The 11,494-nt window shown below is 54.9% G+C and overlaps 1 protein-coding gene across 1 annotated transcript; it reads left to right on the top strand.

The window, feature by feature from the left end:
• The first annotated feature begins 1,728 nt into the window (after window positions 1-1,728).
• Window positions 1,729-11,290, top strand: RBP3 (retinol binding protein 3). Its single transcript, XM_032608931.1, has 4 exons — window positions 1,729-4,900; window positions 7,138-7,328; window positions 9,189-9,331; window positions 10,812-11,290. The coding sequence occupies exons 1-4, from the start codon at window positions 1,853-1,855 to the stop codon at window positions 11,288-11,290; spliced, it is 3,861 nt and encodes a 1,286-aa protein (XP_032464822.1). The 5' UTR covers window positions 1,729-1,852.
• Window positions 11,291-11,494: the final 204 nt, after the last annotated feature.

The raw sequence follows: 11,494 nt of genomic DNA, 5'->3' as shown, positions 1-11,494 counted from the left end.
TCGCATCCTGAGGCTGCATTTTAATGAGTCCAGGGGAAACACTTTCCCCAGAGAGATACTTATTCCTGCTCATCTTCATCTGCACCTTTCCTGGTCCAGAGGCTTTGCCTGGGCTCAAGCGATGATGGAAAAGTGCCCTCAGAGGATGAGGCTGGCATGTTCCGAGTTGTGATTCCCCAAGCGGCGGTGGAGCAGAGGGCTCAGCCTTCCCAGTGGGGACTAAGGAGGCCTTATTATTATAATAAATCAGTCTCACTTGATTGGCTGCACACGGTGGAGTGATGTGACCATATGTCACTTGGGCATTAAACAAATCCTAATGAGCTAAGAATATGTTTGTTTTAGCTAATTGACCTCTTTGGCCTTCATCAACCACTTGGTAAACATCCTCAGATAATGATTTCCAGGGAGCGGATTGTGGCTCTCGAGCGTGCTGAGAGGGTCCCCCGGCCCCAAGACCACCTCCTCCGGCTGCCGGCTGAGGCACACGTGCACGCCTGCCTGTGGCCACCCGGTCCCAGGAGGGTGCACTGGCGGTAACGGGGCGAAGGGAAAAGAGTGCAGCCAGGCGGCTCTCCCAGCGCTCGTCCCTGGCTATGTGACCACACTCTGAGCCATAGCTGTCTCATCTGTTAAGTGAGGGCAATGCCCACTCCCAGAGGGATGGGAAGACAAAGCAGAGGTTCGAGGGTCTAGGTTCCGTGGTAGGTATTCTTGGAAATCTGTGCCAAATCAGTCACCAGCTGGACCCACATCACTTCTATGCGAAGGAGCGGGCGTCCAGCAGTTCTCTGGGGACTGATGATCTGGAAACCTGTGGGGTCTGGACCACAGAGACCTAAGTCCTCCAACTCAGTTCTCCTTGCAAGCAGTGGGCCAGGGGCCGAGCCCTCAACCAGCGAGGGTCTTCTTTAGCCAGGATAATGGATGCTTGTTAGATCTCAGCGCTAACTTCATCTGCCCTGGAATCACCAATCCCGTTCATCATGCCCCACAATGCAGTTCAGACATTTCACTCCTATCATCTGAAAGCTGTTGGGGGGAACCACTTCGCTTCCCTGGATGCATTAGCAAGACGGGGGAATAAACTTCAAGCCGTGAAGTAGATGGAGCCTCAGACTCAACCTTGGCGCCGTCTAAGTGATGGTGACCCCACAGGCTTCTACTGGCTGCCCTCATATCCCCCCACCTAGGATGGTGGGCTTCCGTTAGCTACTGAACTCTGTTTCTTCAGCTACAAAACAGAGCAACTATCTGACACAGAGAACTTATCAGTAATTGAGTGCTTCCTTTTTCCCTGATGCTGTCAAGTGCCTTACCCATATTTTGTCACTTAATCTACACAATAAGTAAGATACTTCCCTAAGGCCACAGAGTAAAGGGTGGCAGTACCAGGCCCCCAAGTTCTCCCTAATTCCAGAGGGGTGTGTCGCCCGGTGCAGTGGGGAAATGCTATTTACTTGCAGGTTAATAACTCTGCTTTGCATGGTGGAGACTGTCAGCCTGTAAAGCATGGAACACAGTGCGTGGCACGTGGCAGGAACTTAAACGGTAGTTATTCACGTTAGTCTACCAGAGGTGGCGCATCAAGATGAGACCCCACATACCTTCTGAGTCAAACCACTTCCGCCGCTTCTCCCCAGTCCCCAGGGCTGACGCGCTTGAATTAGACAGGATTAAAGGCTTACCGGAGCTGGAAGCTGCACCCCAACTCCCGTGTTTAGCCCCAGACCTTCTGTCCGCTGGCTGAGAAGGACGCGGGAGAAAGGCAGCCACGCAGGGCAGTGCTGTTGCCTGGCGCACGGTGTCGAGAGAGCTTTTTTGCAGGAGCCAGCCCTCCCTCTGGATCCTCATGTCAAGAAAATGGGCCCTGCTCCTGCCCGTGCTGCTCTGCAGCCTGGCTGACCCCACACACCTATTCCAGCCGAGCCTGGTACTGGACATGGCCAAGGTCCTCCTGGATAACTACTGCTTCCCAGAGAACCTGATGGGGATGCAGGAAGCCATCGAGCAGGCCATCAAGAGTCGTGAGATCCTGGCCATCTCAGACCCTCAGACTCTGGCCCACGTGCTGACAGCTGGCGTGCAGAGCTCCTTGAACGACCCTCGCCTGGTCATCTCCTATGAGCCCAGCACCCTCGAGGCTCCCCGGCAAGCCCCAGCACTCATGAACCTCACGCTAGAGGAGCTCATTGCGGGGCTGCAGAATGGCTTCCGCCATGAGGTTCTGGAAGGCAATGTGGGCTACCTGCGGGTGGACGACATCCCGGGCCAGGAGGTGATGAGCAAGCTGAGGAGCTTCCTGGTGGCCAACGTCTGGAGGAAGCTCATGGGCACCTCTGCCTTGGTGCTGGACCTCCGTCACTGCACTGGGGGCCACATTTCCGGCATCCCCTATGTCATCTCCTACCTGCACCCAGGGAACACAGTCCTGCACGTGGATACCATCTACGATCGCCCCTCTAATACGACCACTGAGATCTGGACCCTCCCCGAAGTCCTAGGAGACAACTACGGTGCCAATAAAGATGTGGTGGTCCTCACCAGTGGTCGCACGGGGGGTGTGGCTGAGGACATCGCTTATATCCTCAAACAAATGCGCAGGGCCATCGTGGTGGGCGAGCGGACTGTAGGGGGGGCCTTGGACCTCCAGAAGCTGAGGATAGGCCAGTCTGACTTCTTTCTCACCGTGCCTGTGTCCAGGTCCCTGGGGCCCCTGGGCAAAGGCAGCCAGACTTGGGAGGGCAGCGGAGTGCTGCCTTGTGTGGGGACACCGGCCGAGCAGGCGCTGGAGAAGGCCCTGGCCATCCTCACGCTGCGCCGCGCCCTGCCGGGCGTCATCCAGCGCCTGCAGGAGGCCCTGCGGGAATACTACACGCTGGTGGACCGTGTGCCCGCCCTGCTGCACCACCTGGCCGACATGGACCTGTCCTCGGTGGTCTCCGAGGAGGACCTGGTCACTAAGCTCAACGCCGGCCTGCAGGCCGTGTCTGAGGACCCCAGGCTCCTGGTGCAGGTGGTCAGGTCCAGAGAAACCTCTTCTGGGCCCGAGGATGAAGCTGAAGACCCCCCGGAGATGGTCTCAGAAGTGCCCGAGGACGAGGCTGCCCGGCGGGCCCTGGTGGACTCCGTGTTCCAGGTGTCCGTGCTGCCGGGCAACGTGGGCTACCTGCGCTTTGACAGGTTTGCCGACGCCTCAGTGCTGGGGGTGCTGGCCCCGTACATCCTGCGCCAGGTGTGGGAGCCCCTGCAAGACACGGAGCACCTCATCATGGACCTGCGGCAGAACCCTGGGGGGCCGTCCTCCGCTGTGCCCCTGCTGCTCTCCTACTTCCAGGGACCTGACGCCGGCCCCGTGCGTCTCTTCACCACCTACGACCGGCGCACCAATGTCACACAGGAGCACTTCAGCCAGACCGAGCTGCTGGGCCAGCCATACGGCACCCAGCGCGGGGTGTACCTGCTCACCAGCCACCGTACCGCCACCGCAGCCGAGGAGCTGGCCTTCTTCATGCAGTCGCTCGGCTGGGCCACGCTGGTGGGCGAGATCACGGCGGGCAGCCTGCTGCACACGCACACGGTGCCCCTGCTGGAGACGCCCGAGGGCGGCCTGGCGCTCACAGTGCCCGTGCTCACCTTCATCGACAACCATGGCGAGTGCTGGCTGGGGGGCGGCGTGGTCCCCGATGCCATCGTACTGGCTGAGGAAGCCCTGGACAGAGCCCAGGAGGTGCTGGAGTTCCACCGAAGCCTGGGGGAGCTGGTGGAGGGCACGGGGCACCTGCTGGAGGCCCACTATGCTCGGCCAGAGGTCGTGGGGCAGACAGGCGCCGTGTTGCAAGCCAAGCTGGCCCAGGGGGCCTACCGCACAGCAGTGGACCTGGAGTCACTGGCCTCCCAGCTCACGGCAGACCTGCAGGAGATGTCTGGAGACCACCGTCTGCTGGTGTTCCACAGCCCTGGCGAGATGGTGGCTGAGGAAGTGCCCCTACCACCTCCCATCGTCCCCTCCCCAGAAGAGCTCTCCTACCTCATCGAAGCCCTGTTCAAGACAGAGGTGCTGCCGGGCCGGCTGGGCTACCTGCGTTTCGACGCCATGGCTGAGCTGGAGACGGTGAAAGCCATCGGGCCGCAGCTGGTACAGCTGGTATGGCAGAAGCTAGTAGACACGCCCGCGCTGGTGGTCGACCTGCGCTACAACCCTGGCAGCTACTCCACGGCCGTGCCGCTGCTCTGCTCCTACTTCTTCGAGGCAGAGCCCCGCCAGCACCTCTACTCCGTCTTTGACAGAGCCATGTCGAGGGTCACAGAGGTGTGGACCCTGCCCCAGGTGGCAGGCCAGCGCTACGGCTCCCACAAGGACCTCTACATCCTGGTGAGCCACACCAGCGGGTCGGCGGCTGAGGCTTTCGCTCACACCATGCAGGACCTGCAGCGTGCCACCATCATCGGGGAGCCCACGGCTGGAGGGGCGCTCTCCGTGGGCATCTACCAGGTGGGCAGCAGCCCCTTATATGCCTCCATGCCCACGCAGATGGCCCTGAGTGCCAGCACCGGTGAGGCCTGGGACCTGGCTGGGGTGGAGCCAGACATCACCGTGCCCATGAGCGTGGCCCTCTCCACAGCCCAGGACATAGTGGCCCTGCGTGCCAAGGTGCCCACTGTGCTGCAGACAGCCGGGAAGCTCGTGGCAGATAACTACGCCTCCCCTGAGCTGGGAGCCAAGATGGCATCCAAACTGAGCCGTCTGCAGAGCCGCTATGCCAGGGTGACCTCAGAAGCTGCCCTGGCCGAGATGCTGGAGGCTGACCTGCAGGTGCTGTCCGGGGACCCACACCTGAAGACAGCCCATATCCCTGAGGATGCCAAGGACCGCATTCCTGGGATTGTACCCATGCAGGTGAGTTACAAGGGAGACTTGGTCCAGCACAGTCCCAGGAGAGAGTCAACCAACCGTCCGCACATCCAGGGCTCTGTGCAGGGTGCAAAGCAACGGCTTCCAGACGTGTTTTCATGTTAAATTTTTCACCAGTCACATCTTTTCCTCTCTCTCACCCTGTCCTCCAGTCCCTCATATGCCCATGAGATCCCTAAGCACCTCAGTAGAACATCGGTACCCACAGGAGCTCAGTTTGAAAAGTGCTAGTATAGAAGGAGCTTCACTCTTGGTTGGGTAGAATGCAAGGGTTTGTAGGGCTTCCCATTGTCAGTGCTGGAGAAAGAGGTTGATAAGTCACATGAGGTCCCCGTGATTTCCTATTCTGGAAATGGGGGGTATGTGTGCACCCACATCACCTGCTTGCCTCAGGGGTTTGCAGTTTGTGTGAATGAGTCAGGGGGATGGAGACAGGGAATCAGCACAGGTCCTGGCATCACAGTTGCCTTGGATCTAGAGCATGGAGCCTGGGGACAGGTGCAGGAGTGTCCACGCACAGCCTGGACAACCCCTGCAGTGAGGCTGCTTGGTTAGGCACCGACTGCCTTCTCCTCCCCTACCGCAATGCCAAGTACTGTCTCCCAAAGGAGTTGCGCTGGGTGGGCGTGCACCATGATACAAGGGCCAACTGAAGGGGAAATTCTGGGCCAGGCTGTGTGGTCAAGACATTTGAAGCCAGCACTGCAGGTCTGGGGAACACTGAAAAGGTAAATCAAGGCTGAGGAGTTTTGCTGCCGGGGTAGATGAGGGAAAAGTTCTCCCGATCAAGGGCCAAAGCACACCACAGGACTCACCGAGCACTCCCATCAGCAAGAGCTGGATCTAAAGCACCTTTACAACACCTCTCCATGGTGTTTATCATCTATGATATAACTGCATAGTCACAACAAGTAGGCAGGGAAGCATTTGTCCTGGTTCCCTTGAAGCCAGGACCTGAGACAGGGGCTTAGGTGCGGTCAGTTGATGTGGGAGGTGGTCACTGAAGCAGCAGTGAGGAAGCAGGGAAAGTGGGACAGGAAGTGTGGGCGCATTATGGAGCCTGTTGCCTCTGAAGACTGCAACAGCACCCTGAGAAGTGTGAGGAATGCCTCTGCAGACGTGACCCCACGGCTCCCGCTCTCTGTTAGCTGAAGGTCCCCCTGGGGACATGAACGCTCTCAGATTCTGGGGCAGCTTGGAGAAGGTCCTGAAGTAGAGAGCAAAAAACAAGGGTATGCTAGAGGCAAAGCCCTGTCAGCCTGCGTCAAACTGTGGCTGAAATCAGAGGGCTAAGGGCACCAAAAGCATCTACTGCCAAACTGTTATCCCATTTTACAAAAAGAGGAACTGAGGCCCGGAGGGGTACAGAGGAGAGCGGCCCATGGCCAAAGGGCTTGTGACTGAGGTCAGCACAAGGCCTGGAGGCCGGGTGTCCTAGTCAGCAGGGGTGTTCCTGGTTTGCAGTCACCTGGTGTGGATTCATATTCTGGCTCTTCCACTTACTGGCTGTGTGCCCTTGGGCAAGTTACTTAATCACTCTGTGCTTCAATTTTTTTCAGTAAAAAGATGGGGATAATAGTGTCTTCTCTACAGTAAATGCTACATGCTCAGCACAGGGCCAGATCCCTGGTAAAGACTCAAGGGCCCAGTAGTTCATGTCTTCAGATGATGATGTCTTTAGACGATGAGCTCAGAGACAAAAAGTGTCTGGGGAGCTCAGGGGAGTCAGAGTGGAGACCATGCCTGGGCCTTTCAGCTCTGACACCAGGGTGAGAGGTTGGCACCCATGAGCATTCCCTGTAAGGAGGCTGCTGACCACTCATTGGGGTTCATATCCCAGGCCCACTACTCATGTAACCACCTGGATACCAACAGGAAAGGCCCTGGCACCTACAACCTCCTTAGGAAATGTTAGCTCCCTTCCCGTGGGCTCAATATATCTCATGATATAAAGGACCTCCGTGGCACCCACTTTCAAATCTGACCTTTCACTGTATCTGGCAGAAGTGACAAGGTGTGGATGCTGGGCACGGTTTGGCAGGATAACAGGGAAACATGGCTATGGGAGAGTTTGACCTGGACTTTCTTCTTTAGCGGAGCTAATTGTCCATTTAAGTACTATGGTCAATAATGAAATAAAGATACTCAGAACCTTAAAAAAAAAATTTTGAGCTTTCAAATCTCTCCTCTCCTGACATGGAGCCGACCTCCCACTCTTTCAGATCCCTTCCCCTGAAGTCTTTGAAGACTTGATCAAGTTTTCCTTCCACACTAATGTGCTTGAGGGCAACGTTGGCTACTTGAGGTTTGATATGTTTGGGGACTGTGAGCTGCTCACCCAGGTCTCCGAGCTGCTGGTGGAGCATGTCTGGAAGAAGATTGTACACACGGACGCCCTGATTGTCGACATGAGGTCAGTGGGCGGGGCTCAGCAGTTCCCAGCGAGGCTGGGGCAGCTGCTGGAAGACAGTCAAAGCCATGAGTCTAGTAGGGATGAAAGGACCTTGGGACGCCGGCAAGAACCCAAGTGGAATAGCCCGCCTGGCTCTCAGGGCTCTGGCCAGCTATTCTGGGGTTCTGGTTTAATTAGCCAGGTGGGGCCCCACCACTGTTGGTTTTTTTAAGCTCAGGTGACCAAGGCTGAGAACCACTGAGCTAATCCAGTGGTCCCCACACTTACCTAGTCACAGGATTCAGTGAGGAGAGAGGGGAAGTGTGACCTTGAACACACTGATTCCAGGACCCCTCCCTGCTGAATCCAGAGCCCCAGGAGTGAGGTCCAGTGATCCGTATAGTTAACAGGCATCATCCAGGTGGCTCTGATGATCAGCCGTGTTTGGGACAGCTAGGCTTCCACCTGTGCTTGTGTCTCACATCTCACGAAATCAGCCCAGGACAACCCTGGTCATGAGAATCATAAAGCCAGTGGCCCAGAGAGAATTTGCGATTTAGTCACTATTGTTGCAAAAAGAACTCTTTACACTACAAAATGATTGTTGGGGGGATGCTTTCAGCTAGACCTCTCATCGGCTTCTGTGAAGGTATGCCTCATACAGGTTGAGTTTCCTTCCGAGAGCTGGGGAAGGATGGGTAGAAGAATGTCCTTCAGTAACCAGACCTCTTGTCACTCCCGGGGCCATCAGCAGACGTGCCCTGGGCACCTTCCATGGGCACTGGGAAGGGGGGAGCCAGCTCCCCTGGGAATTGGACACTTTCCCCCAGCCCCGCCACCCTACCCCCCATCCCCAGCTGCTGGATTGACTGAGAGGGAGCTCTGGCTTCTGGCTTGCAAAACTCTTGTGATTCCTAGTCGTCACTAGGTGGCACTGGATCCCAGAGGCGGACTCTCCTCCCTGGAAGATGAACCATCTCCCAGGGCTTGGGTTTGGGTATACACAGAACTTGAGCTTGGGGACTCCTGTGGCACCTCTGATGACTTTATTCTTCAAACGCTCTATTGACCATCCAAATGACCTTCATGCTAAGTCCCTTTCTGCTTAACTATGTCATCCACATTTTTCTAAAGAGGAGACCCAGCCCACAGGTGTGCTTTGCTTAAAGATCCTTCCAAGCCAAGGTTTGGAGGTTCAGATGCAGAAGTCATGGGCCCTGAACCCATCCTAGACCATCAACTGGAAGAGACTCCTAATACACTGCCAGCCCAGGATTCCTCGTTTCACAAATAAGGAGACAGGGGCCCAGCGAGGTCACACAGCAGGACAAATCCAAATAGCCTGGAATGATCACAGGATCCCTCACCCCCAATGCAGTTCCACAACTCTGAACACTTCACCACACTAAGAGCCATGTTAGGACACCTCAACTAAGATACCTAGTGCGTTCTGTGAAATTATCAAGCATGAAACTAGGGAAGACAGTGCTCTCAAAATGTGCAGGCAGCATGGGTGCATGGGAGAAGTACACGGTCAGTAAGCTGGGGAAATTTATCAACAAGTTCCAGACTGTAGGACTTAGGGCCTTTAATATAATATATACAATATGTATCACATAATGTATTAATGTGTGAACAGAAGGGGTGGGTAAGTTATGCAGTATTTTCTAAATGAATTTGACCACAAAGTCTCTGGTTCTCAAGAATCTTGTACTCTGGGAAATGCCAACCAAAGAATTCTGTAGGAGGAAGAAAGGACACCAGATTGAGGCTGCCTGGAATTAGAACCCTCCACAGGGCAAGGATTAGGGCACCCAGAGGGGCACCGAGGGCTTCCCTGTGGGCTCCGCCCCTCAGTGGGCAACATTTCCCTTCCCTCAGGTTCAACATCGGTGGTCCCACCTCCTCCATCTCCGCCATATGCTCCTACTTTTTCGACGAAGGCCCACCTATTCTGCTGGACAAAATCTACAACCGGCCCAATGACTCTGTCAGTGAGCTCTGGACCCACGCACAGCTCGAAGGTGGGTACAGAAGCCTTTCCTTCCTATTATCATTCTAGAAGCTTCTGGGAAATCAAGGAAAGACAGTTTGGGTTCGGGTAAAAGTAACTGTAGCTAGAATATAAAGCCCCCGTCCTATGCCATGTACTCTGTACATAAGACCTTTAATCCCTGCAAAACATGTACCATTATACCTACTTTCTAGATGAGAAAAATGAGTCCCAACTAGGTCAAATAGCTTGTCTAAGGTCACTCAGCTAATAAGTGATAGCTCCCAAACTCAAACACTGGTTTGTCTAAAACCAAAATGCCTGCCATTCCTGCCACAGCAACCATCAGCCTGCAAGACAAATGTAAAGCTAGAAGGGTCCTCAGGCCATCACCAAATCCCACGGCGTTTCCAGTGGTTTTCCATCTCACCTGAACTCTCAGCAGTTTGCCAGCACACCTACCTAAAGGAAGTTCATAACTCTGATGGGGCTTCTGTTAACTGCCCTGAGGCCAGAGCAGTGGCCGGAGGAAGTAGTACAGTCCCCGCGCTTCACAGAGCCACGGCTCTCCAGCCACATCCCAGGTGGATAGCCTTGCTCCATCTCCCTTGCCTACCTTGCAAAACCAAGGAACCTGCCCATCCATCTGAAAAGAGGAGGCTGGGAAACCAATGGGGGGTGTGCCTCCTCCGATCAGAAAAGCACCCTGCAATTTTCATTTGCATACTTCCTTATCACACAAGCATTTGGAGGGAATCTTCCAAGATATACATTCAATAATATTGCAAAATGTAAATAAAAATCAGGACCAGATGAATTCTCAATTCAAATAGACATTCAAGACCAGCAGTTAAAAACAGATCTGCAGATCATGGGGTCTTGGAATTGCGATGTCCAGTACGGAAGCCACATGCCACACATGGATAGAGATGCATAAAGTGTTCAGTGCACACCAGATTTTGAGGACTTTTTATGAAAAAAAAGAATGTAAAATATCTCAATAATTTTATTGATGACATTTTGAGAGGAACAAATTTTGGATTTGTTGAGTTAGATAAAACAGTATTAAAATTCATTTTGTTTAACGTGGCTTCTAGAAAACTTGAAATGACATATGTGGCTTGCATTCGGGCTCATGTTGCTTTTCTATTGGACATCACTGTTCTAGAGGGCTGTCGTCATTAAGTCATAAACTTGGCTCTTCTGAGGGTCCAAAGTGAAGAGAGTCTGGTCAGGTTAGCCCTTTTCTCGGCTAAGTCAGTCCAGCCTCTTCCCATCACTGGTGATAAAATCTCTCAAGTACTGGCATGCTCGGGACCCGGCACACATCCTTATCCCCATTTTACAGATGCAGAAACTGGGGCTCAGAAAGGTGGGGTGACTTGCCTGTGGACACAAGGACACAGAACTAAATCCCTGGCCCTCCTCTCTGGAGTCTAAGCAGTATGGAGAAGGCAGGTGCCCAGGGTGGAGACTTGACTCCCTATTTTGAAGGGCCTTATATCCTGCAGGTGAACGCTACGGCTCCCAGAAGAGCATGGTCATTCTGACCAGCAGTTTGACAGCTGGCGCCGCAGAGGAATTTACCTACATCTTGAAGAGGCTGGGCCGGGCACTGGTCATCGGGGAGGTGACCAGTGGGGGCTGCCAGCTGCCGCAAACCTACCACGTGGATGACACCGACCTGTACATCACCATCCCCACTGCCCGCTCAGTGGGGGCTGCAGACGGCAGCTCCTGGGAAGGGGTGGGTGTGGTGCCTGACGTGGCTGTCCCTGCAGAAGCAGCCCTCGCCAGAGCCAAGGAGATGCTCCAGCACACTCTGCTAAGGGCGAGGCGGAGCCCACGCCTGCAGGGCCGCCGCAAGGGCCACCGTAGTCAGAGCCAGAAAAGGCCGGGACCTCTGGGACACATCCAAGGGGCACCCAGGCATGAGGTCCTGACTGAGGCCCCCAAAGGGCAGCAAAGGGGCCTGCTGCCCTCTGGTTAGGCTTGAGAATCAGAGATACCCTTGGAGCTCATATACCTGGTCTCTTCCCAATTGCCAGCATCCTCTCTGTTGGAACACCTCAGGACAGGAAGCTCACCCCCTTCAAAGTCAACCCCCTCCTGGGAAGTGAAGCCCATATCTATCTCCACCGACGCTTCTTAATCACCAACCCCTGGTCCTCATGCAGTCAACTAGAGCGTCTCT

This window comes from Phocoena sinus, chromosome 16 (assembly GCF_008692025.1).
Source record: "Phocoena sinus isolate mPhoSin1 chromosome 16, mPhoSin1.pri, whole genome shotgun sequence".
In the NCBI taxonomy this organism is placed as follows: Eukaryota; Metazoa; Chordata; class Mammalia; order Artiodactyla; family Phocoenidae; genus Phocoena; species Phocoena sinus.
This window is presented reverse-complemented; position numbering and strand designations above follow the sequence as displayed.

Excerpts from the sequence above, each read along its gene's own strand:
- RBP3 (XM_032608931.1), top strand. The coding sequence starts at position 1,853 with ATGTCAAGAAAATGGGCCCTGCTCCTGCCCGTGCTGCTCTGCAGCCTG. Across the intron at positions 4,901-7,137 it reads CTGGGATTGTACCCATGCAG|ATCCCTTCCCCTGAAGTCTT; the intron begins GTGAGTTACAAG and ends CCACTCTTTCAG. Across the intron at positions 7,329-9,188 it reads GCCCTGATTGTCGACATGAG|GTTCAACATCGGTGGTCCCA; the intron begins GTCAGTGGGCGG and ends CCCTTCCCTCAG.